General features: G+C 43.2%; 2 protein-coding genes across 8 annotated transcripts in view; one reads left to right on the top strand and one right to left on the bottom strand.

Moving 5' to 3' along the window:
• LOC118415962 overlaps positions 1-14,724 on the top strand; it is a 22,166-nt gene extending 7,442 nt beyond the window's left edge. For 2 of the 7 annotated variants that reach the window (XM_035820935.1, XM_035820934.1), the window contains exons 5-23: positions 2,715-2,790; positions 3,193-3,395; positions 4,044-4,160; positions 4,558-4,749; positions 5,009-5,084; positions 5,561-5,766; positions 6,234-6,350; positions 6,786-6,977; positions 7,470-7,545; positions 8,044-8,204; positions 8,683-8,787; positions 9,155-9,274; positions 9,724-9,829; positions 10,237-10,317; positions 11,158-11,332; positions 11,950-12,007; positions 12,835-13,016; positions 13,348-13,455; positions 13,928-14,724. In XM_035820935.1, the coding sequence (XP_035676828.1) occupies positions 2,715-2,790; positions 3,193-3,395; positions 4,044-4,160; positions 4,558-4,749; positions 5,009-5,084; positions 5,561-5,766; positions 6,234-6,350; positions 6,786-6,977; positions 7,470-7,545; positions 8,044-8,204; positions 8,683-8,787; positions 9,155-9,274; positions 9,724-9,829; positions 10,237-10,317; positions 11,158-11,332; positions 11,950-12,007; positions 12,835-13,016; positions 13,348-13,455; positions 13,928-14,099 (2,523 nt within the window). In that variant the 3' untranslated portion in view covers positions 14,100-14,724. The other 5 variants (XM_035820936.1, XM_035820939.1, XM_035820937.1 and 2 more) reach the window with 5 other exon arrangements.
• Positions 14,725-16,328: 1,604 nt separating this feature from the next.
• LOC118415972 (histone-lysine N-methyltransferase SUV39H2-like) lies at positions 16,329-24,631 on the bottom strand. The gene is made up of 6 exons (XM_035820956.1): positions 23,988-24,631; positions 20,595-21,169; positions 20,023-20,146; positions 19,407-19,559; positions 18,723-18,855; positions 16,329-17,487 (listed from the first exon to the last, which is right to left on the bottom strand). The coding sequence occupies exons 1-6, from the start codon at positions 24,420-24,422 to the stop codon at positions 17,336-17,338; spliced, it is 1,572 nt and encodes a 523-aa protein (XP_035676849.1). The 5' UTR covers positions 24,423-24,631; the 3' UTR covers positions 16,329-17,335.
• Between the last annotated feature and the right edge of the window lie 252 nt (positions 24,632-24,883).

Below are 24,883 nucleotides of genomic sequence, written 5' to 3'. Positions count from 1 at the left end.
AAAAAAGCCCCTGGTCCCTGTTGTGACTGACGTGCATATGCTACCTTACATATCTGCTGTGTCGATCCATAGAGGATCCTCCAAACATATATCGCCATAGAGTTCTAACATGACATAGATTTCTAGGCAAACATATAGGACTTCGTTACACACGTCTTTTGCGTGGAAGAAAAAGGAACAAAACAGAATAATCTATTGTTCGATATCAAATACTCCTTGCGTTGGGTTATTTTTTCAACTTTTCTTACCACTTAGATTTCATGATGAAGGTACATTTTTTGGTCGACCCTTTTATCCGCATGCTCGCATCAGTTTTGGAGTTCCCAGAGGATGTCATCCATATAATCAAATCAACGTGGCCTAATGACGAGACAAGCTTATCCTAGCTTAACAGGAGATTACGTCCTGTCAACTGTACAGAGCAGTTAATTCAACGTTGTGTTTTCCCATTGTGACAGGAAACCGTTCTGGAGCTAGTGAAGGACGCCATGGTGGCCCGTGCGGACAAGTCCAACGGTTTCCTCATCGACGGCTACCCGCGGGAAGTCAAGCAGGGGACAGAGTTCGAGTCCAGGGTATGTAGCGAGTGCATCAGCCCATCCCTTTCTTGCATCGACAACGTTTGTAGGATCCTAAGTTGTGAAGTAATCCGAACAACGTCTCGTCTCAAGCGAGTGCTTAGGTCTTGTATTTGTTTGCTTTAAGCTTAATGCAATGTCTTATGTCACTGTTTACTGAGCAGTAGTGGGGTCGCACAGAGTATCTAGACCAGAACCAAGTCCTGGGTATTTGAAACCTACTATGCTATTGCTAACTGTCTTGATCTATTGGAAAAGACACTTTCCACCCAAGTACAAAAATGGGTACCTGGTTTTAGTTAGAGGGTAAAAAGGCGGTGGGAAGAGAGGGTTGGGCTCCGTCTTCCAACACCTTACCCTAGACACACTGGATGACAGCCCACTTACCCTACAGCCTAAAGGGGCTATGGGACTACTTTCTTTACACTTAAAAGCTGTAGGTAAGGTTCAAATTATGCACCCATTGTGCCTTACAGATCAAAGAGTGCGACAAAGTCCTGTACTTCGAGTGCGCCGCTCAGACCATGACGGAGCGCCTCCTGGGTCGCGCCAAGACCAGCGGCAGGGCAGACGACAACGAGGCGACCATCAAGAAGCGGCTGGACACCTTCTACTCCGCTACCGAACCGGTGGTGCAGTTCTACCAAGACAAGGGCAAACTGTGTAGGGTACGTACTGCTTGGTATGTTGATAGCACGTCTGCGTACTTGTGAGACTTGATTTCAGATAACATTTGGTCAATGTTGTGTTCACTATTGCTCGTTAACTTGTAGTATGATTCTTCGAATCAGAGATGTTACTGTAGACTACAAATGATATGCATGCTTTGTTTATTAACTTTCGGTACAAACATCTCCATTGATGGAGTGTACCTGTAGTAATAGAAAGATACCTTGTAGTGTACTCATTGGTACGTTTGTTTTGATGTTACGTTGAATATATCGTTGATTTAACACTTGGATGGTTACATTTAGAAAGTCGGCAGCATGACTGACATGTGTTCAAATACTAGAATTTCTTTGTGCAGATAATCTAAACCAAAGATTCATGTTTGTCATATGCGCGCCATATACCTTCAAACATTCCTCTGTCTTTCACTGTCTTTGTCATTTCTTTCCAAATACAAGATTTCATACCGGTCCGTGTTGCGTATTTTCCTTGTCTCCTTCACTTCTCACTAACTCGCATCTTGCCTCTTTCTTGTCATCATTCTTCTCCTCTTAAAGCCCAAATGTGCAGATGTATGATTTTCCTCCAACACCGTACCTTTACCCATCTATCTCTATCTACCGTTGTCTCATTCACATTTCCAATTCACACTCTCTGTATCTAACCCGTGAACACACTTCACACATCTCTCCTCTATTTCTCTCTCCCTCCCTCATTCCTTCTCATCACATATTCATATTCGGTAAATTTTCGTACAACCATTCGTACCGCCATTTTGGTACAACCTTCAGCACCAAGGACGGGACCATCGCCACTTTTGTCCTCGCACGGATGCAGTTTCGCGTTCCGCAAACCTAACTTCTTCATATGTTCGTGATTACAAGACGGTAACAATGGACTCAATAAAGTAATCCAAGCTGCAGCCGTGCGTACGAGTACGCGAAGATTATTGCCAGAAAGGAACAAGCAGCGTTGTCTTTTCGGCAAGTTGATCTGACGACGATGGTCTCGATACGTACACTGGATGAAAATAGTTTGGTTGCTTCTACATACATTGATGTCAACACAGAGTGATTCACCCAAAAATTATCCACATCGGTACTATGTGGAGGCCAGAGGATCGCATGAAATTTTGAGCTCGACCTTCACCAACACTTTCCGACGAGGGACACTCTTTTCTCCACCAACTTACGTTTTACGTTTCGCGATATCCTAAGATGTTTTTGTTGACACATGCATTTACTTCCGACACTCTGTGCTGCTACTTTGGTTTTACTTTCGATTCAATTTGGTAATTTCAATTTATTTATTAATTCAGCCGCCTTTCATATAAAGAGCGTCTAATGGCAGTCATATTTAGCGCTTTCTTCGTTAGTACCTAATATGCAGTTTGTGCGATTAGCAAACACGCGTGACGAATACTGACTGGTTTCTGACTGTTTTGTTTGTTCTTCCCCACCAAAACAGATCAACGCAGAGCGCTCCGTGGACGCCATCTTTGCTGACGTGGTTTCCTCCCTGGGAGCTCCACCTGTGTCTGCAGGTAAGCAATGGACTCTTCCACAAAGTCACGTGACTTAAAAGAACATTCTCGAGGACCTTGCCTTTGCTACATGTATACGCACATTGGACAGCAAGATTCCATCTAGGTCTGTCAGCTTCTTTTAAAAAGATACCAGCTCATTTCAAGTCCTCTAGGCAGTTCATGTGCCAGGTGTCTTGTACAATCCCTAGGAATTGCATTATCACTTCCATCAATTTGTAACGATAGTTGTAACCTGAATCTAACTTGTAACCATCTGTGATTATTATTGACCCATTACTGTCGTCAATATCAGTGGGGAATTACAACCTGAGGAAGATAGGAAAGTTGTTTTTGTTAGTCGATGTTATTTGTGGGCACAGGATTTTACATGATGAACATCTATCTTTAACTATCTTACAGCCACGGCACTGAAGGGCAAGAAGATCATCTTCGTCGTGGGGGGTCCCGGCTGCGGCAAGGGAACCCAGTGTGACCGGATCGTGGAGAAGTACGGCTACACTCACCTGTCCACAGGTGACCTGCTGAGGGACGAGGTCAAGTCGGGGTCAGCCCGGGGCAAGAAGCTGACCGAGATCATGGAGCAGGGGAAGCTGGTGCCTATGGTGAGACTCAATAAAAGGGATACTTTTGTATAAGCGTTTAGTGATTGGTAAGGATTTTAAAGGAAGAAATGACGTCCAGGGTTCTGATACGGTCCCATTTGAAAAAGTGAGCCCCTTCTCGAAGTTAACAGGCTGCTTTTTTTTACATCCGGCGACCCCCCTGGTTACTTCCTGTCACTGTCGGGCTATTTTGGGGCGCGGCTGGGACCCTGTAATTTCTTTTTTTTTGCTCGCTGTAAAAATAAACCCGGGATTCGGTCACAATTACCGCCGTCACATACCCCTAAAAGCGCCGAGAGGCACCCCCGCGGTATACGGCCATCCACCGGGACAAATTTGTTGCTTCAAAGCCCTGCAAGGGCTAACCCCCCTTTGGGCACCGGTGCAAATGGGATCGTAGCATCAGATGGAATGTCCTTTTCGGTAAAATTGAACTGTAGTTAGAAGTAGTAGATACATTTCCCAGGTGGAAAAATGAGCCCCTTAATGGGCTGTTATTCTGCACTTTTCTTGCATGACCCCATGCATGTGGATAACATCCTGTGGCAATCGGGCTATTTTGGGGCATGGCTGGATACCTGGATTTTAATGTTTTTATCGCAGTTAGAATAAACTTGGCGTAAGACTATTGTTTCTCCACTTACGTAGGAAACCGTTCTGGAGCTGCTGAAGGACGCCATGGTGGCCCGAGCGGGAAAGTCCAACGGCTTCCTGATCGACGGCTACCCGCGAGAGGTCAAGCAGGGCACGACGTTTGAGTCTACGGTATGGAACACCAACAGGATACTTCAATGTTTGGTCAAAAAGCATTTCAAAGTTGTTCCTGCCTGTGCTTTGATCCCTGTTGTTTCACACAGGCGTAACATCTTTGGAATCTGGTCATGACAGGGATATTATGCCCTTCGTCAGATGAAACAAATACTTGAATATCAAAATGTAACGAGATATCAAACCCGAAAGTTTCGAAGCAGTATGGGGATTGGGCTTTCGAAAGACCCTGGCGAGGACCTTGTCACTTGGAGCCAATCAGAAGACACGCTTATGTATTGATCCAAATACCAAACGTTGCTCTAATGATAACCGGTTCCATGACCATTCAAGAATCCAGACTAACACTAAACACTTAGAACACCTGCAAAACTAATGTAATGACTCTGTACAGATCCGCGAGTGCGACATCGTGCTGTACTTCGAGTGCGCCGCTAAGACCATGACGGAGCGTCTCCTGGGCCGCGCCAAGACCAGCGGCAGGGCAGACGACAACGAGGCGACCATCAAGAAGCGGCTGGACACCTTCTACACCGCCACCGAGCCTCTGGTCAAGTATTACGAGGACAAGAAGAAGCTGAACAGGGTAAATTGTGTGATCATTACCCCTAGGGAAACATGTAAAAAACATGACATACATTTTTTTGAAATATCAAAAATACATGTAGGCTGTAATGATCATATTTTGTCCAAACTGTCCAAAAAGTGGAGTATAGACTAGATACTATGGAAAGGCCAATGTACTGTAAGCACCGTCATTGCATTTCGTTATATCGAGTTTGATTTGGAATTGTTTGACCCTGGAGCCAAAATATTTGAGTGAAAATTGCTACACTTCTTTTCAGATCAACGCCGAGCGCGCGATTGACGCCATCTTCCAGGATGTGGTCAAGGCTCTCGGCCCGGCTCCGCCTGCAGCTGGTAAGTGTGGTCCTTGTTCTCTACAATCGACACAAGAATTCCCCGATCCCATACCTAGTGAAAATTATAAACAAGTGACTGTGAACTGGACATCTGAACTCATGTAGCCCCGCATTGAATTTCTTATATTCTTCTCGCTGTATCTCAATCGTCTAATGTTTTAAGTGATCGAGTTTATCATTATGTATAGTAATATATTTGTATATAATTTTATTCAACTGTTTTAATGGTTATAACTGAGTGTGTGCTGAAGTGTAATGTACCACGCAATTCAGCCTTCAGAGCTGCGAAGTTGTACAAATAACTCATTCTGATTCTGATTCCATGTTTCTTCTTATACGCGTGTTTACTGTACAACATTAATAGATTTTTGTGCGTACCTTGGCTTTGAGCGTCGGGAAATTTCACAATGTATGATATTCATCAACAGAAACATTCTTGTTGGAAAGACCTGAACGTGTGAAATTGCCTTTCAGGACAAGACAAGCTGCAGGGCAAGAGGGTTATCTTCGTGGTAGGCGGTCCCGGATGTGGCAAGGGAACCCAGTGTGACAAGATTGTAGCCAAGTACGGCTACACTCACCTGTCCACAGGTGACCTGCTGAGGGACGAGGTCAAGTCGGGGTCAGCCCGGGGCAAGAAGCTGACCGAGATCATGGAACAGGGGAAGCTGGTGCCTATGGTATGGTTTGATTATTTTATCGTCAATTTGGTAGAAAGAAAAAAGTGATGCAACAATATGCTGTTGATCAGTGCCAATTAAGTGGTGTCGATGCGTCGAATAGAGGACACGAGAACGAGAGGTCAAGATTTCGATTACCGGCATTTCTGACTAAACGTTATGCCCTTAGCCTGGAAAAAGGGCTTAACACGACTTTCCTTACACCACGTGTGAAATGGGTACCTGATGTGGTGGAAGGAGAGGGTTGTTTTGTTTGTGCCTTCATAGAGGTCGAGTTGGGAGTTCAATACCATGCTCAAGACACAGTGGGTTAACAATGTACTGCCCCTACGGTCATTGGGACTGCCATTGGGACAAAGGCTATGGGATTGCCTACCTACCTATCAAATTCCAGTGTCTTACGATGTTATGAATTTGAATTTTGATTGATACAGAATATAGAATTCCTATGAAATGATTTTTCGCAGGAAACCGTCCTGGCGCTGCTGAAAGACGCCATGATTGCCCGTGCGGACAAGTCGAAGGGTTTCCTGATCGACGGCTACCCGAGGGAGATCAGGCAGGGCACCGAGTTCGAGTCTAACGTAAGTCTGCATGATTAACAGAGGGACTTATTGTCAGTCTAAGACACTTAACAAAAACACATAAGAAAATGGTTCGACATGAACTAGCGTTTTGCACGGTTTAGACAAAGAACATACAGCGCTGGGTCCATTTTAGCGGACGAAAACACTGAAGAAAAGTTCCAAACCTGTTGTGTTATATAAAAATATGAGAGTTTTACGCCTCAGCACATCTTATGAAACATCTGTTGTAAATATTTCTGAACTAATTAGATTTATGAAGGATCTGTACGAATATATTTTTTTATTCTATCCATGTGCGATCATGCTTGCTACACTTTTGAAGACATACCCAAAGCTCTGGAGAATAGGAAGACGCAGAGGAAGAAAGCCGTGAACATCCATGTAACCAACACGACAAAATGATGACAATTTTATCCTTGTGACTTCCTACAGATCCGACCATGCGACATCGTGCTGTACTTCGAGTGTTCTGCCCAGACCATGACGGAGCGTCTCCTGGGTCGCGCCAAGACCAGCGGCAGGGCAGACGACAACGAGGCGACCATCAAGAAGCGGCTGGACACCTTCTACTCCGTCACGGAGCCGCTGGTGGCGCACTACGAGAAGCAGGGGAAGCTCAGGAGGGTAAGGAAGACTAGCTCTGTTTTTCCTTGAGGTTGATGATTGGACGGGCTCTCGTCGGGAGCCATGAATGAACCTATCCGCCGTCCAGGTAATTCTAGCGTTCGGTAGTAGTTTTACGCGGTTAGAGTTGATTAGCTTACGATACATCGCGAGGATCAGAAGCTCCAACTCCACATGACTAGTTGTTGGGGACGGCGGAGAGCTCCTACAGTCCTCTGAAAAAGTAACGAGCCCATCCAATCCACAACAGATTGGATACCAGCTTAATTTTTTTTTCAAAGAGGATCCCAGAAATTGCACGAAAGCTACTTAGACCTTGCCAGTTGACATTAAACAGAAAACGTCATTTTCTAGCTCTACAATCCATCTAACACAGATTTTGAAAGTTAGATGGCAAATAATGGTGATTACATTTACAGCGTTAGAAAAAAATGATTTGATGTGTTTGAAATGTAACCAAACTAAAAAGCCACGCACTTTCTTTCTGTCCAGATCAACGCCCAGCGCGAGGTGACCGCCATCTTCGCCGATGTGGTCGGGGCCATCACTGCAATGGAGGCCGCGCCAGGTAAGCTACAGACTCCTGTATTACCTACCTCTGCAAGATCATGTTGTTACCAAAGCTTATCATACTCGCTACATTGACGACACAAATCAACGAACAGCACACACAGGCGTTAAACAGCCCTTTCCGCGTTCAAAATACGGGAAAGCGCTGTGAAGGAGAATAGACTACACTGGAAAAAAATAGGTCAATGGTAGCCTCCTTGACAGAGTGAGACGTCGGCTTTCATTTTTTGCGGGAGCGCTTATTGGCATGGTTCTTCCCGCATTCAAGAACCTTAATCCATGTTGAAAAACGCGAATTAGCGCTTCCACAAAAAAATCATAAAAGCCAGCGCTGCTAAAAGGCTGCGAAGGAGACTAGGTCAATAGATTATGATGTTTTTTTCCTCTTCCTATCCACAACAAGCCCGGGCACCTGGAGCCTGGATGCACGAGGGCCTGCCTGACTACATGTAGATCAATGGATTGTAATGTTTTTCCTGTTCCTCTCCATACCAAGCCCGTGCACCGGGTGCCTGGATGCACGAGGGCCTGCCTGACCTCGGTAACGGGGCAGGCCCCCAGATCCGCGTGCCCCGGCCGAGTCCCGCCGAGCCCACCGCCTCCACCTTCGTCATCAACGTGCTGAAGGACCTCGCCACCAGGACTGTGGCCAGTCAGGTAGGGAGAAAAGGCGATGGTTTTGAACCTCGCTCTACTAATGGCCAAACAGGAGTTTTGGTAGCTGTTGTATCACCTTAGAATAAGGTAGAACGCATAAATGGCGGTGGCCTGACAGCAATTTAGCATCCTTGAGAACGTATCATCGTCATATTTTATCCTAATCATCAATATCATAGGATGCGCTCTAAAGACAGAACATACATGTCGTAGTTTCGGTGACCTTCCTGATTTCTTCATGTCTATTCCTTTTTGTAGTCAGTAGTACCATCAAAATGCCTTGCATCAATACCAGGTGAACAACAGTATCCAGAAAACGTTCCTAAAAGTGCTGTGTGGGGTGCAAAGTCACACTGCATATGGCAAATTTGCCCCAAGTTTTTACGTATGTGTTCAGGATACATCTATATATGTGGTCAGCATTGCTTTTGAACCTGTTGATGGATTGAAATCAAATTTCGTATGTTCTTCTACCCAGCACTGGTCCAAGACCCGCGCCTCCACCCTGGAGGAGATAGACGTGGAGACATACCGGTCCAAGCGCCGCTGGAGGTCGTTGCTGACCAGCCAGCGCCAGGAGCAGGTTTGTTTGTTTTACATTAACTGTAAACCACAGTGCAATGCCAAACTTTCTTCCAACACAAAGGTATAAGTGGATCGATATTCAATGAAAATTTGATACCTGCAGTTTAGTATTTCATTGTGATAACCACCAACACAGATGAGCTTCCATAAGGCCTTAAAATGCCAGTTTTGTTCAGTTAGTACAAGCTGCGTTAGGACGGACCGTAAGATTTGAGGGAAAATACTGCCTTTACCTTCTGTCTGTACTCTGTATGTGGCACTGTAAAAGTTACTAACTTGAGTGCAGTGCCGCATTGTCCCCGCTTGTTCTAAAGCAAATAAAAAGAAATAAGTGAACAGCCCTAACCGCAAAATCACCTTTACAGGTTGACGAGCCGCTGTACCAGAAGATCGACGTGAACAGTCTGCTGGCCGAGTGTCAGCCGGACGCCGAGACACAGGACTGCTTCATCAAGCTCGTGCCCAGGATGATCGCTTTCCTGGAGGTACGTAATCGTATTGAATGAGTGAATGAATGAATGAGCGAATGAATGAACCGGCGAATGTATGACCGAAGTGACCCTATTGCATCTTCCAAATAAAATGAGTTGAAATAATTGCTAGACGTACTAAAAAAAAAAAAAAAAGAATGAAATATTATGCGGAATATCAGTAGGACTACAGCATACTAGCAGCTTAACAGCATATTGGGTCGACATTTGCCAGCATATTGGGTCGACATTTGCCAGCAACAATATTGAAAGAGACGGTTTTTGTTAAAAATGACTTATCCAAACGCATTAAATAATGGCTATTCTCCGTATAACTCATAAACCAAAGTAAGAACATTTTTCTCAAAACGTCTAATAAGTAACCTTCTAACCTACGAACAAATTCCTTATTTATTGATATGTAAATTGATCCTCTCTTTCGTTCACCTTTTCTCGCCCATTAGTCGTCCCTGCCGTTCGACGTGACGAAGGTTGTGGTTGGCGGGTCGTACGGGTACGACACTCTGGTCAAGAGCAGGAACGACGTGGATCTCTTCGTCTTCAGCAAAGGTCGGTTTGTTTGTTTGTTTTCACAACTTTGTAAACAAAGCATAGGTTAGTGGGGGTTTCCGCATGTTTCTTGTTTTGTTAGTTACATTCAAACCTGTACTGATGCCCACCTCTGCATAGAAGGGCCACCCGGCCATTGTGGCCACATTTTTTAATGGTCTCTTACATTATTTTCCCGTTAACCTCAATATTCAGAATCCTGACAACTGTCGCCATAAACAGTTTAGTTTTGATTGAGGTTATTTCAAAGACCAAATAGATAGATGTATGGTGAACATGTTTCTCAATGATCAATGAATTTTTTTAAAAATCTGTAAAATAGTACATTTTCGGTAATCAACTATCGAAACAAGTTGCCAAAAACGGCAAGAAGCCACTAACTGGTTGATTATTGTCTGTACCTCCAGAGCTCCCGAAGGCAGGTCACGTGATGTGGATGCCGTCAGTGATGAAGGCAGTGGAGGCTCTCATCAGGGACTGCAACAAAGGTCAGAGGTCACAATACGCGTATTTATATCAAACCTATCTTTTTAGTGGATAATACGTAGTAGTTTTTCTTGTCTGGGACAGGCAGAGCTGTTCTCTGACTATAGCTTCCTGAAAACATGACGTAGGTATACTAACCATAGAGCAATGTGTCGCAAATCTGACTATGGGTTGATAGCAAATATATGGCTATGGAATATTCGTAGCGTCGCCCAAAGCACTAAATGATCTGGCGTCATTTGGAGCAAAGTAAACTATAAATGGCGTTATGCAGAACGATCAATACTCATTATATGATAGAGATGTGGCACTTTTGGAAAAAATCCTACGTTCATTCTGGAACAAGTTTAACTGTAATTTCCAACACAAAATTGAACTTACCTAAATTTCTGACAGTTTTAAACAAATTTGCCAGTAAGCTCAATTTTTGTGTTGGAAATTACAGTTCAACTTGTTCAAGAATTACTTCTACCAATAGAGATGAACTTTCAAGCTAAGCCTACATTCAGTTTAACTTGAATGTTCATCATCATCATCGGTCGACATGCTTACACACGGCGGGGTTAAACCGCCCCTTACAGGGTGGCATTCTCTTTCGTATGGCTAATTACAAGACAAGGTCTCCCGTCCGGGTAAATGACGTAAATCACTGTATGGCTAGCTGATACTCATTTGCACCTGAGTTAAGTGAGGAAAGCCATGGAAAATGCCTTTCCAAAGGGCACAAAATCGGTGACACGACAGGTTTCGTACTCGAGACCTCTCGGTCTTGAGCCAAACACGCTGCCGTTGCGCCACGCGATCTCACTAGTTACCCTGAATGTTACCTTTATCATTTCCAGGCCAGATCCCGGAGTGCACTGACTTCACCACCAGCAAGTTCTCTGTGGGGTTCACGTGCCAGGGGATCGAGTTCACTGTGTTCCTGACGCACGACTGGGAGTCGGAGCGAGCCGGCGGCTACACCAGGCTGTATGACGAGAGCATGCGCCAGCGCAACTCCGAGAACAGGAGAATGTAGGCTTTCTCCTATTTCCTACATTTTCAAAAGTTTAGTTTTATGCAGTGTCAGGAATAGCTTTCAATTTCACAAACACAGGAACACAGCAGCCAGCAGATTATTCTCTTCCTAAGTCATCCTATTTCCTATAGTGTTAAAAGTTTAGTTTTTATACGTTTTTTTTATACATAGTCCCCGACCCTCAGACATGAGGATGGGACTAGGTAGTCACTAGTAGAGGTAAAGGTTTTTGTTTTCGTCAGTTAACCACAAAACATGGCTCATCGAGAACCAATCAAATGTTTTTGGTTACACTAATTTGATTATAATGACAGTTTACCTCTATCTATGCATAAAAATCTATCGAAGTTTATCTTCAAGATTAATATCTAGTCAAATTTAAATGGTCGGAAGCAAATGCACGTGCTTGTGTCTCTTTTACTTAATTCCTTGAGTGCCACTCTTTACGTTAGACATCAAGCAAGGTTAACAGTACGGCGTAGACATGTATTCTAAGCTCAAGACAGGAAAGCAGCTCTGATGTTAGAACAATTCAAAAAGACATGAAAACAGACCGTCTGATGATGACGACCTAGTGATGGTAACAGACCTTGTGATGCCCTGTGTGTTACAGGTACTCCTGGGCTGCAGCCAGACGGCAACGGCAGTTCATCCTGGATCAGGAGGAAGATGTACGTACCGTCATTCAATTTTATCTCTTGTTTACATATCTAAGTGTTCAATACTCTACCACACAGCATCTGTACATGTTTAACTGTTGATGCCATCCAATGTTTAACTGTTGATGCCAGACAAAGTATATACTAGCATCGTACATTCTTTGCGTTGACAGAAAACTTTACTCTTATAAAATGTTGTTTAGCTAAAATGTCATACATTGACGAATTGTCTTCCTGTGATATCTAGAAGTTTACAAATAGCACAGATCAAATAATACCTTTAGTATTGTTCCACTTCCCGTAGGTGAGGGATGTGATAAAGGTGGTGAAACACTGGCGTAACGGCGTGGACTGGGCGGACAAGTCCCGCCGCCCCAGCTCCTACCTCCGGTCACACACTCATGTCTTACCGTAACCCTGGATTGTTCTTCCTTTAGGTGAGGGATGTGATAAAGGTGGTGAAGCACTGGCGTAACGGCGTGGACTGGGCGGACAAGTCCCGCCGCCCCAGCTCCTACCTCCGGTCACACACTCATGTCTTACCGTAACCCTGGATTGTTCTTCCTTTAGGTGAGGGATGTGATAAAGGTGGTGAAGCACTGGCGTAACGGCGTGGACTGGGCGGACAAGTCCCGCCGCCCCAGCTCCTACCTCCGGTCACACACTCATGTCTTACCGTAACCCTGGATTGTTCTTCCTTTAGGTGAGGGATGTGATAAAGGTGGTGAAGCACTGGCGTAACGGCGTGGACTGGGCGGACAAGTCCCGCCGCCCCAGCTCCTACTCCTGTCACACACTCATAAACCTTACCGTAACCCTGGATTGTTTTTTTCCCGTAGGTGAGGGATGTGATAAAGGTGGTGAAGCACTGGCGTAACGGCGTGGACTGGGCAGACAAGTCCCGCCGCCCCAGCTCCTACCTGCTATCCCTGCTGGTGGTCAAGGCCTACCAGAACGCGCAGGTCATCAAGGGGGTCAACATCCGGCCGCCGCCTATCGATGAGGAGGGCTTCTTCATGAGGTATCAATCAACCAATCAAACGACCAATCAATCAATCAATCGATAAATCAGACAACGGATCGACCAACCGAACAACATTCGATCGACTAGATCGATCTACCATCGATTAAAACGAGTAGAGCTGATCGATCATTATGTTCTGAAATTGATCTTGAACATGATACCGACTAGTTGACAGATAAAAAAATCTACACTGTAGCGTTATATAAATGTTTGCCTTTCGTTGTACCTGTTACAATTGTTGTGCAATAATTTTGACTTGACTTAACTTTATAACGAAATCCTCTAAATTACATGGATTTTACCGAACATCCCGCTGTTTTTCCCGCAGAGAGCCGGACCCAGTGGTACCGGAGAACCCGCTGGAGTTCCCCACCATGGCCGAGACTCTGTCCGCTTTCATCACGCTCGTCAAGGATCTGGACCGCGCCATGACAAGGTCTGACAAAATACACTGTCATAAACTGTTTATCAATACACTGTCACATGTATATTGTATAAACGTTAGAAGATCTTAGAAATCCTGTAGTACTAGTATAAATTTGTCATCCATTTCTGGTGGACTGTATTCCCAACTATACGACCATGACACTGATCAAGATGACAACTGAATTGTAATTTTTTTTATACTGAATTCTTTCTGTCGTTTTACAAAATGAACCCCCAATTGAGAGACTTATTTCTCCATTTTAAAGATTTATGTGCTACAGGGAATTTTGCACTCACGTGATTGTGACGTAAGCGCTGTCGGCCATGCTGATTGTTTAAACCTGTAGACCGCCCCGTCTTGGTTTAACCAACCAATATGGCGGCTTTGACGTCACGTCCAAACACCGTATATGGTGACAGGTCATATCTAATCGACATACTGGACTGCACATTGTGATATGACCATATTTGGGTTATTTCAGGCTATCCTGGAACAAATTCTACGAACCGCCCAGCTTCCGGATCGAACACATGACGACACTTCCGGTGGTCCAGGACCCCGCCAACCCGGCCATCAACGTAGCGGAGTTCCTGGGTACCTGGGCGTCCTTCCACACAGAGACCATGCTATGGGCTCAGAAACTCGGGCTGTAGGAGCTACTGAGACAACCCAAACACTAACGGACTGTTTCAGACAAACCCTAGCTGTCACAGGAGGTGTAGCAATGGCAGCAGACTGGCTGTAGAGTGCAAGCATAGAAAACGATCTACATTCTGGCTATGCAAGATCATACAACTCGAGAATTTGATTTGAAAGTAGATTTGCTGTAGCTTGGATAGCGAAGTAAATTACACTAGGAAGAAGTCGAAAGATAGCCAACTCACGCAATGTTTGTGTTTGTAATTAGATCTAAAAATCCTTCCTACATTTGTTTTAGAAAAAACGTCAAGGATGAACCAAGGGGAATTCTGTGTAAACCTTTGCAAAAACATTTAGAGTTTAAAAATATCTGTGTGCAATGTCTATGTTTGCGTGTTTCAATACATTTGCCTTTATTTACATGTAATGTTCATGTGGCTACGTTATGATATGATGTACACAAAAAAGACGATCTTTTGAGTTTTATTTGACGGTGCATGTGTCGGGGTTCAAAGGATGATGGACTAAAGGTGTTGTGGAAGGGTGTTAGGATGGAGTTGAATTGATGATGGAGAAACATGAAAATGTACGGAATAAAGTCAGGTACAGGTGAAAGATGTGAAGTCTTTTGATGCGAGAGAGAGGGTAACGGCAAGCACATTTTGTAATTGTACTTTTGCTGCCATTTTTCAGTAATAAATGGAGCAGCCATCTTCACTTTATAGTTACTGGGTTATGGCATGAATGCAGGGATATAGCTCAGGTATTCTCTAATCAATTACATGTACAGTACGGTGCTGTATCTTACAATACAAACTCTCAATGTCCATTGCAGTCTACCAGACTGAGTACGCTGGCTATTATAGGGAGAATAATTTGCCAGGGAAGTTTTCGCCGCAAAGGGGAACATGAATCTTAGCGTGGACTGACTCCCCCTGACAATTACCCGATTTTTTGCCGAATTCTATGATCCCCATACCCCCGTAGGAAGGCCTGGTGGAGGCTAGCCTGATTTAGAAAATTAGATATAGAAGAAAATTAGACATGGAAGCTCAGGATTCTTTATCAGTATGAAAATCAGTCAGGTTTCTGTCTCCATGGAAACCATCACTGCTTCCAATAAAAATTCCGATAAAGTCCCCTAAAAAAGACTTAGCCCAACCTCTGCTTGGAGAGTAACAAGAAGAGTCAGGTTGCATGTTTGCTTGGGCCAGTCCACTGTCCCACAAGTAGCATAGCCAAGCAGATACTCAGTATATCGCCTTGGCTTTTCTCTACTCACTTTTTAGACCAATGCATACTAAAAATTACTTTATTCAAAAATAAAGGGTGGTCTAAGTCATTGTAATAGACTGAAGTACCTAAACTTTTTTCAGAGCCTAGGCCATGGAATTGGGAAAGACAAGTACAAGTATTTGTTTACCAAATGAAGTACAACATTCGTCTGTTCTTATTGATTTGCCTTGAAAACTTTTAATCGTGATACATGCGAGCTGTGTGGATGAAGTTTGCTGTTTTAATGCGACTTTGGAGTTTTTACATTTATCTACACAAAGGCTGGCAGTGCTCTACATACACGTGATTCAAATGTCTATGTGGGCATGTCATAATCTCAATACAATCCTGTAATACATCTGTGAATTATAGTGTCATTCGGCTGTTGGTAAGCCACTGCATAATAAAGTTCTATGAACGCAAGGTAGTTTTTCTACCGAAGCCAATGTTTTGGTGATCGCCTGTCACCTTCTTCAGGGTACTACTGACCGGTTCTACTTTGCACTCAGGGCTCGAAATATCACCTGCATATTCTGGTTTGTGCAGGAAAAAATTGGAGCTGTACAGGTATTTCTGGTGTCTACCTGCCCTAATACATGTACTGTGTTTTATACATAAATGTCCTATAATGTAGGTGCATGTGGATTGTTAAAAGCTACATTGACTGTTAACACCTATTAAGTATAAAAGAAGAAATAGCAGTAGTTCCTCAACAATTCTAGTATGATCCATACTTCCTAAATTCAGAGTGGTGCAGGTAAAAATGTGACTAGTGCAGGTAATTTTCAATGTTACCTGCACAGAAAAAAGTATTTCAAGCCCTGTCAGTGCAGCTACGTGTCACTTATTTAGTACTTCACACTACAGCTAGGTGTCGCTGTTACTGTGGGAAGGGTCAGTATTGCCCATAGGAATGTGCCAGATGGTCACCGAAACGTTTAATATAGGTAAAAACACTTGCTTCTGTGCAAAGAACATTCTTATTCACACATGTACTTCAAATGCATGTAGGCACATCGCAATGATCACAATACAGTCCTATACAGGTGGAGTAGAGATAAAATACAGAATATTTGGTGGATACCAACAAATTTGTTTCCAAAGGGAAAAACCGTTCTGTTTTACATATGATTACTGTGAAGCAGACACAGTCTCCACAGTTTTGAAATCTATATTCTTATGATAAACAACTTTACATCAAATATCAACTTAGTGAATTAAAACTGAGCCACTAACAGAAAACACATCTTAGTCTTCACTTTGGCATCTGACCTGACTTATGTTTTCAGATTCTTCTTCAGTACTCCACAAGACAATAAAAAATATAGCAACAAAAAGTTACATATGGGCCACAATATAACAGTAAGTGCCATTAACAGAAGAAAAAAAAATTGAACTTAAAACCTGTGCAAGACAGGGAATTATCTAGTAACATTTTCTTAAAACTAGGACAAAAAAAATCTTATGTACATATCCTACAAATAACAGGGGACCCTACATAAGAGGATGTGATATGACAATCCAGATGTTTCAATATATGCCATCAAACCTAGGAATCCATTCTTCACTCTTAAAAAAGAAACAAGAAGTCTTAGATAACATTGGTCATGTCAAGTACATACGACTGAAGGCAAACTGCCAGTCACAACAACTTACTCATATGTATGCAACCTGCAAGAAAGGAAACCTACAGAAAACTTGACATCAAGGCAACCTCATAGTAGCACACTGTCTGGATTAAACACTTCAATCTGCTTATAGTACATCTGTACAAAATGGAATGCTTCTAGGGCTGATATCCATACACAGTTGCCTAAATAAGAAATACTAGTGAAAACCCTTCATACACATGAACAGAAAAATTCTGTCAAACTGGTCTTACGGTAACTCAAGGCAAGTTTTAAATTAGGATATCTCAATGTTTCTTCCTCTTCATATAATCACTATACTTTGCCTACTCCTATCATTTCCCTTTCTAATACAGATATTTGCGACAGTTTTCTGCCCCACATCTACATGGGACTCTCTCCTTCTCCTTCTTCCCTGCACTAGACTGGTCCTTGCTGGGACTACGGTTTACAAAGGGAGTCATGGGGGAGCTGGGGGTGTCATCATCGCTGGAGTCACCTGCAAACAAACATTAACAAGAGATTGAAGATCTCATAACCCCCATGAGATTTTTTAAATAAATTTCTTACCACAACCGCGTCCATTTTACACATCACATGCTCCTTCACTCCCAAGTGCCATCTTCGAGTTCCTCTCTTCAGCAACAGTAACTTTTATTTCTTTCGTGCTGGGGACTTACGATAGCCAGAGGTCTTAGGCAAATTTATTCTCCTATTGAAAAATAATCAACTTTTTCCATCAGGCCATGTTGATTTGATCATATGGATCACACTTATCGATAAGAGTATGGGTTCATCCTCATGCAAGTGGATTAAAGAAATCTGTCTGGATATTGCACAAACCTGAACTGTTATGCCAAGATGCACGTTACCAGGTATGCAAAACGAATTAACGAGCAAAGTCATCTAGGGACCACCAAGAAGTGGTAACATTGGCCAGGTGTATGTAGGAGTAGGGATGCGTACCTAAACCCACGTTTAGGTACAGGTCCGGATTCAAATCCAGAGGTTTAGGTACAGGTCCGGACCTAATGAGTCCGGACCTAAATGCATGGCATTGAATATTATATCATAATATTATGTTATATTATGTTATAATGGCAAAACATTGTATTAAAAAGGGTAGAAGCATGTTTGAACCAATAAAAACGTGTTTATTATGGTAGACACATGATGCAACAAAAATTTGACCCTTGTTGCTTTTCCCTCACTGGGACTCAGAGACTGCTATGGTGATTTCACTGTAATTTTATCTGTCAAAGTGGCCATCCCCTGACCTGTTATCCTGCCTGGCTTGCACTAATTAGATACAGGTCCAGTACCGGTACACCAGGGTTCGGTATTTTTGTATCTGTACCTAATTGATTGTACCGGTACTGTATCGGTACACTGTACCAGTACACATCCCTATGTAGGAGTGGTCTCTTGTATAGGCTGTACTGTACATGTACTAGGCAATCCCTTGATCTCGGGATAGTACTTGGATAGGAGACCATCAAAGAAGACTGGATACTGAAGTCGGGTCATACCAAAGACTCTTTCTTTGCTAAGAGGAAGAGTATGGAAGCTAAACACACCACCAGTGGACTAGCTCCTACTGCAGTGCTTGCACCCATGTGTGGCCCAGGGCTTAGATTAGAAGCGGAGATGGGCACCGGGCCTGCAAGGAGGATGACCCCCTTGTTCTGATGTATGGGCAACTTTAGCTTTAGAGCCTTTTGCCAGAGTTCGTACCTTTATACATGAGGTAGTCAAAGGTGAGCTCCTCCCCTGCTGCAATGTCCTTGTTGGAGAACAGGGCGATGTGAGGCAGCCTGGGGTCCAGACAGTCGATGAACACGTTGTACACTGTCATGTTAGGGTTACACTGGGAAGAAAAGGCATCATTCATTGGTAAAACTTCACATGGGCAGTCTGTATTATAAAAAGTAAAACAGTTGATGAACACATTGTACACTGGCATATTGGAGTTGCACTGGGAACAGAAGGCATTATTCATCATTGGGCAGTCTCTTCACAAGTGCTGAATACTAGTAAGTATTTCAATGTCATTGTGCAGTCTTATGTTATGGGGAAGTATCTTCAGCTGCATTGTAAAATTGGCACTAAAAGTTGCCTACAAACTACAGTACAAGCTCTTTTGATTATGCAACTTACATTTTTGTATGCACTTGTACATCTACAGACAATGAACATTATAGGGGTCAGTAAACAATTATGATATACAAATGTATATATACACTCTCTTTACCCACACACACACACATGTAAGTACACAAACACAAAATATACATACATACAGAATTAAACACCCTCAAGCACACATATTCATGACTGTATCATGTTTGTATGCATGTTAATCTACCAGGTGTATGAAGGTAAGTTCATGACTGATGTCAATAAGGCTTGAACACGTACAGAATGGTTGACAAAGTGTGAGATGTTGCCGTGGACAGCAGCGTCTACAGTGTAGGGGGCGTCCTCATCGTTGTAGTCCAGATCAAACAGGTAGGTGCGCCCGTTCTCATCATACACCTTCCCACGCTCCTCTGCTTCCTCATTTGTGATCACCTGAGGGAAACAAACACCAATTGTCTGAGTCAAAAAGATGCTAAGAGGTAAGATAAGCTGATGTGTTAAGTGAAGGGTGGTTATATTGGCTATATAGATACAGATACAGAAGATAAACAATGTTTGAAACGGAGGTTGGCCCACACTCCTTGGACAAGCACATTTTGCTAGAGTTTGCTAGTTCGAGATGTCTTCTGACTTGTCTAATATTGCCTGAGTGATTTCCTGCAGTTTCTACAATAAGATCTATTTTGGGGAAAATAGAGCCCTTTAGAGCATGCAGTTTTGTATCAATCTCTTAAATCATGGTACAAAATATCAATATAGCCAAACCAAAGCTAAGAAGTAAGATAGACTATTTCTTAAAATTCAGATATCAAACTTATCAAAGGCGCAACATTTGGGGTAAGTCAATACTTCAAACCAATACAAGAAAACAGGAAGGCATAATGATAAAATGTACCTCTCCTACGTAAGTCATGACAAAGGTATTCATCTTGATTTTCTGCAGTGTCTTGACGCCCCAGCCGCAGCCGTTTGCCGTCCTGAAGATGGCCATGTTGTGCAGACGACCCTTCTGTATCACCCTGTTTTGAGTTAATGTTATCAACAAGTTTTCTGTCAATTCAAATACTGTAAATGCATTTAAGTTCGCAGGGATTTTCGCGGTAGCGGGAAAATGGACTTTTCGCAGTGGTTTTAATTTTGTGGTAGCACCATGCACTGTAGTCTCTTACTGTTATGGAAAAATGTTCGCGGTGGTTTTAAATTTGCGGTGAAGCGGCCACCGCGAAAACCGCAAGCATTAATCCACCGCGAACATTTCTGCATTTACAGTAGACATTTTGTTGTATAAAAAGGAGCACAGTTGCTTTAATTTGATTTACTTGACACATGTCCATCACTGATTTTCAGTTCCCCCTGGGTTTTCTTTCTGTTAGTTCAAAGTTATAATTTGTTGTACATTCCTGTTGTTATATTTTCTAGTGATTTGTCACTAAGGAGTAATGGAGATCTCAATAAACCAAACCAAACCTGTTGGAGCACTTCGGCCCGCACGCGCACCGCTTGTTGCACTCGTAGATCGGCTTTCCCGGGCGCACCCGTATCCTCCCCGTCTTTGTGTACGCGAACTTGGCACCGGTTTGGGTTGGGCAGCAGGCCTCCATCGTCTCGAAACAGTCCGTGCACGAACATCCGACTAGGGGGTCTTCCGGTATAACCACCCCCTCCCCTGCCTTGTAGTCATTGATGTAGATGAAGTTCGTCGGCGGGCCTTCGAGGTCCACGTGGTTTTCCACCACGATCCTACCCGGATCCGTACACTTCCGGTTGAGATCCTCCTGCCAGAGTAGGAGGCTCTGTTTCTGTTTGAACTTGGCGAGCGTGTCCTCGGTAAGCGGGGGGAAGAGCGGTTTTGCGACCAGCGGCATGAAGACGCTGATCTGGTGCTGGTCCTTGCGCTTCTTGTGTTTTCTGGAGAGTTTCTTCCTCTTGAGGTTGAGGTGATACTCCCGTATGAGTTTGGAGCACTGCAGGTGTTCCTTGGGCTCCCAGGTGTTGTAGGAAGGAGGCCAGCCTTGCCACTTGATGAAGTAATAGTCCTGGCCCTGTACAAGGAAACAGGACAATTGGTAAAGGAACAGATTATATGAACAGGCATTTACAAACGTTTTAGGGCTTACCGGTCAGTCTGGGAAAATAACAAGCGCGAAGTAGGGTAGAATAAATTATAGTCATTTCTACCAAGTTTTACAGTCAATCATACAAAGCAGTTAGCTTTGCAGGATTTCAAAATGCTAGTGGGAGTCAAATATTTTACAAAACAGATTTCTTTGTAACAAAATTGACCATTGTTTTGAGTATTGTCCATTCACAAGTTTTCACATTCTGAATCAGGTTCAGGTTCAGGTCCGGACCTGGACCTCTGGACCTGAAGTTGACCTCTGGACATGAACCGGACCTGGACCTGAAATTTTTGTACCATTACCCACCCCTATTGGATACTGGTCGTTGGCTTAAAATTTACCTTAGTATTTTATTTACTTCCCTACTTAACAGTATAATAGTTTTCACTTATCTAGGATTCTAATTTGTAAGTGAGTTGCAATTACCAGGGGGTAAGAAAGAAGACCTGTACAAGGAAACAGGACAGGGCAAGGTTGGACACTGGTAGCCTGAGTACTATCCTCCGTAGTGACCGCTGGCTCAATACTTTCGCTTGCTAACCACAGCGAAAGTATCGAGCCAGCGGTCACTACGGAGGATGGTACTGAAGCTAGGTTGTTAGCTTATAACAGGGATAAACAAGTCCACTAGCCCTATTGTCCAGGGCAAGTGAAAGTGCTGTTCGGGCAAGTGCATGTCCTACCCCACTTGTCCGATCGGGCAAGTAAGATTTTTCCATTGATTTTAGTGCAATTTTGATATACTTGTTACTTTTTACAGTCATGGCATCAAGCAATTGTCTACAGAGAATTCCATTGCTGGAAGTGAAAATGCATATACTAGTAACAGTGACATTTGAATTTTGGGCAAGTGAAAAATTGGTTCGGGCAAGTACATTTTTTATGTGCTTGCCCGATAGGACAAGTGGATTTTAGAAAACTTGTTCAACCCTGTTATAATTTGCCTGATTTTATTTACTTTCCTGCTTACCAGTAGAACAGTTTTCACTTGTTTATTTAGGATTTCAATTTGTAAGTTGGTGCAATTACCAGGGGGTAAGAAGGCAGATCACTACCAGCCAGGCTTTTAGCCAGGCATGCGTCAATGCGTCATCTGGACGCCCTTTTCTCAGAATAACAAGAAATTTGATGCCCCTGGACGCCCTATCCAGGGGAGAAAATCCTCTGACAAGCATGAAATTCTGATTGACCAGGGATGCTACAAGGTCATCTGTGGTCACAGTCTTCTACTGTGACATCTGTAACAGTATTTTTGCCTCTTGGGATACCTTAGAATGCACTATTTTAACTTAAAATCATCAAAAACTCTGCACCATGGAAGGTGGATGCCCCAGACCACCCTACAAAAGTCACTTACCGCGACTCACCAATAAGTTTGGACACCCTATTATAAAATCCTAGCTAAAAGCCTGCTACCAGCGGACCAGCCCCAGGGCCCTGCTGTAGTGACTTGCACAAATGTGTGGCCCAAGGGCTTCGAAGAGGAGATGGGCGCCACCCTACGCATCCGTAGATGCATGGGCAAACTTTAACTTTTCTATTTTTTAACATAAGAAAGCAGACCTGAATTTGGGACAAGCTTGCAGAATTTCAGAACATATTATTTATGTAACGGTTACATGTATGTATTATGAAAACTTCAGAGAGCCCTATAAAATTGTTGACATGGTCCAGCTATGTAGTATTTTATTGCCAGTTATACATACATGTACTAGTAATAATAAGACCACCAAAGAATACACAAAAAGAGGCAATAAACATATGGTCATATTATACATATAATGGTGTCACTCACTGTCATTCATTTTAAGCATGGGATTGACTTTTTTGTTGCATTGTAAATGTCTCAAGCCAAACAATGCAACCAATGCAACAACCAATTTGCAAAAGAAAGGGGTGTTGAAAAGTTACAAAAATTCCAGTAAAATTTGTCAAATATGTAATTCTCTATTTTGAAATCACACTTTCTAGGGGTTGGGGTTTTGTGCGCGTTAAAATTTGCGCGTTAAAACTTGCGCGTTAAAAAACTGCGCGTTAAAATATGCAAATTAGCTGATTCCCTGGGGATTTGAAAACTTTTTGCAGTTTTAAACTTAAAAGCTTGAAGAAGATAACACAAAATGAAATTAAGTATCATATTGTTGCATTCTAGAGTACAAATGTCCCTTTCCAGGAGTTTTAAAGTGATTTTTAAACATTAAGTTTTAATGCGCAACAAAGGTTGATATTTGCATGTGAAACAATCTGCTTGAGAAAAGATGAAATGAAGCTTGTAGAATGGAAAAAAGCCTCAAGCAGTTATATCTTATGATATAAAGCCTCACACTAGTAATTTTTCCATGTATTTGTGTCTAATTCAAGTGATTTTGAAATCTTTTGGATATGCAAATTAGCCTATTCCCAAGGGACCTAAAAATTAGGAGCTTTTCAAACCAAAAATTCAGGTAACAGATGTAAAATCATATAATGGGGTCACATTTTTCAGCCTAAGAATTTCTCAATGCACAACTTAATTTTTTAACGCGCAGATTTTTAACGCGCGCGCAGATTTTTAACGCGCAGAAAACCCGTTCCCCTTTCTAGCAAGTTGTAGGGCGACAAAATATGTAGGTTATGCATAATTTTTCGCATGCAGCTCTTTGACATGCAACCTCTTAATTGTAACTCTTTGGATAAAATATTTTGCCTAACCGTCCCCTAATAAAATTTTATAATAATTAAATTAAATGTGAGGACCTACCCCTCGACGCCTATGATCAAGAATCTCTTCCACTTCGAACTCCTCGTCCAAGACGCGCCGTTTCTTGAGCATGGCCGTCTTGGGCAGCTTGGCGTTGTTGTTCCCGACAGAACTGGAAGAAGTCGCCGTGAGACTGACAGACGACACGGAGGAGGGGCTGGGGGTGTCCAGCACCGTGATACAGTCTATGTTCGGCATGTCAGGGAAAATAACGTCCATTTTCATCCCCAGTTTCCTCATATCCACAGCCAGCTCGGTCCAGGTGGGCCCCGCGTAGTCGTTGAATGTCAGCTCTTCCTTGTCGCAGAGTTTCTGGAGCTGTTCGCGGCTGAGAAGACACGGGATCCGGCACGCAGGGAATGAATCGGGCGCCGCGGCCGCCATCTTTTCTGGCGGCAGGTCGGGCGGAATTTTCAAATTTCCAATGTCGGCCATCGGCTATTTTTCCGCCGCCAGCGCGAAATTTCCCTCAGAAATCCCAACTTTAAGTGATTTGTGTCTTCCTGGACATGTAACGAGTCCGCAGGACAAATATGAACGATAAACAGCGATTAAAACACATGAAAATCGGTAAAATTAGCGCCACTGCGACCTTACCACTACTCGTCGCGCCGCCATATTGAGTCCTCCTGATTGGATGATGACCATCACGTGACTACCTGGGCGCCAAACTCTAATTTGTAAGGTAAGGAAACTTCAAGCAGACGTTGTGAGTGGTGCCTCGGGCAAGGAAAGATTTAAAAGTTTGGATTTTTTTTACCTTCATGAAAATGGAGGTAAATTACTTATGGCATGTCTGACTGTGTGTCTAATTGACTATGTGTGTCCGGATATTTGTGGTCAGCAGAACTTTAGAACCTCTGAATTGTGATGATATTTGGTTTGTGAGATTTGCC

This window comes from Branchiostoma floridae, chromosome 5 (assembly GCF_000003815.2).
Source record: "Branchiostoma floridae strain S238N-H82 chromosome 5, Bfl_VNyyK, whole genome shotgun sequence".
NCBI lineage: Eukaryota > Metazoa > Chordata > Leptocardii > Amphioxiformes > Branchiostomatidae > Branchiostoma > Branchiostoma floridae.
This window is presented reverse-complemented; position numbering and strand designations above follow the sequence as displayed.

Excerpts from the sequence above, each read along its gene's own strand:
- LOC118415972 (XM_035820956.1), bottom strand. The coding sequence starts at position 24,422 with ATGGCCGACATTGGAAATTTGAAAATTCCGCCCGACCTGCCGCCAGAA. Across the intron at positions 20,147-20,594 it reads GGGCCGAAGTGCTCCAACAG|GGTGATACAGAAGGGTCGTC; the intron begins GTTTGGTTTGGT and ends AACTCAAAACAG. Across the intron at positions 17,488-18,722 it reads TGACTACCTCATGTATAAAG|GTGACTCCAGCGATGATGAC; the intron begins GTACGAACTCTG and ends GTTTGTTTGCAG.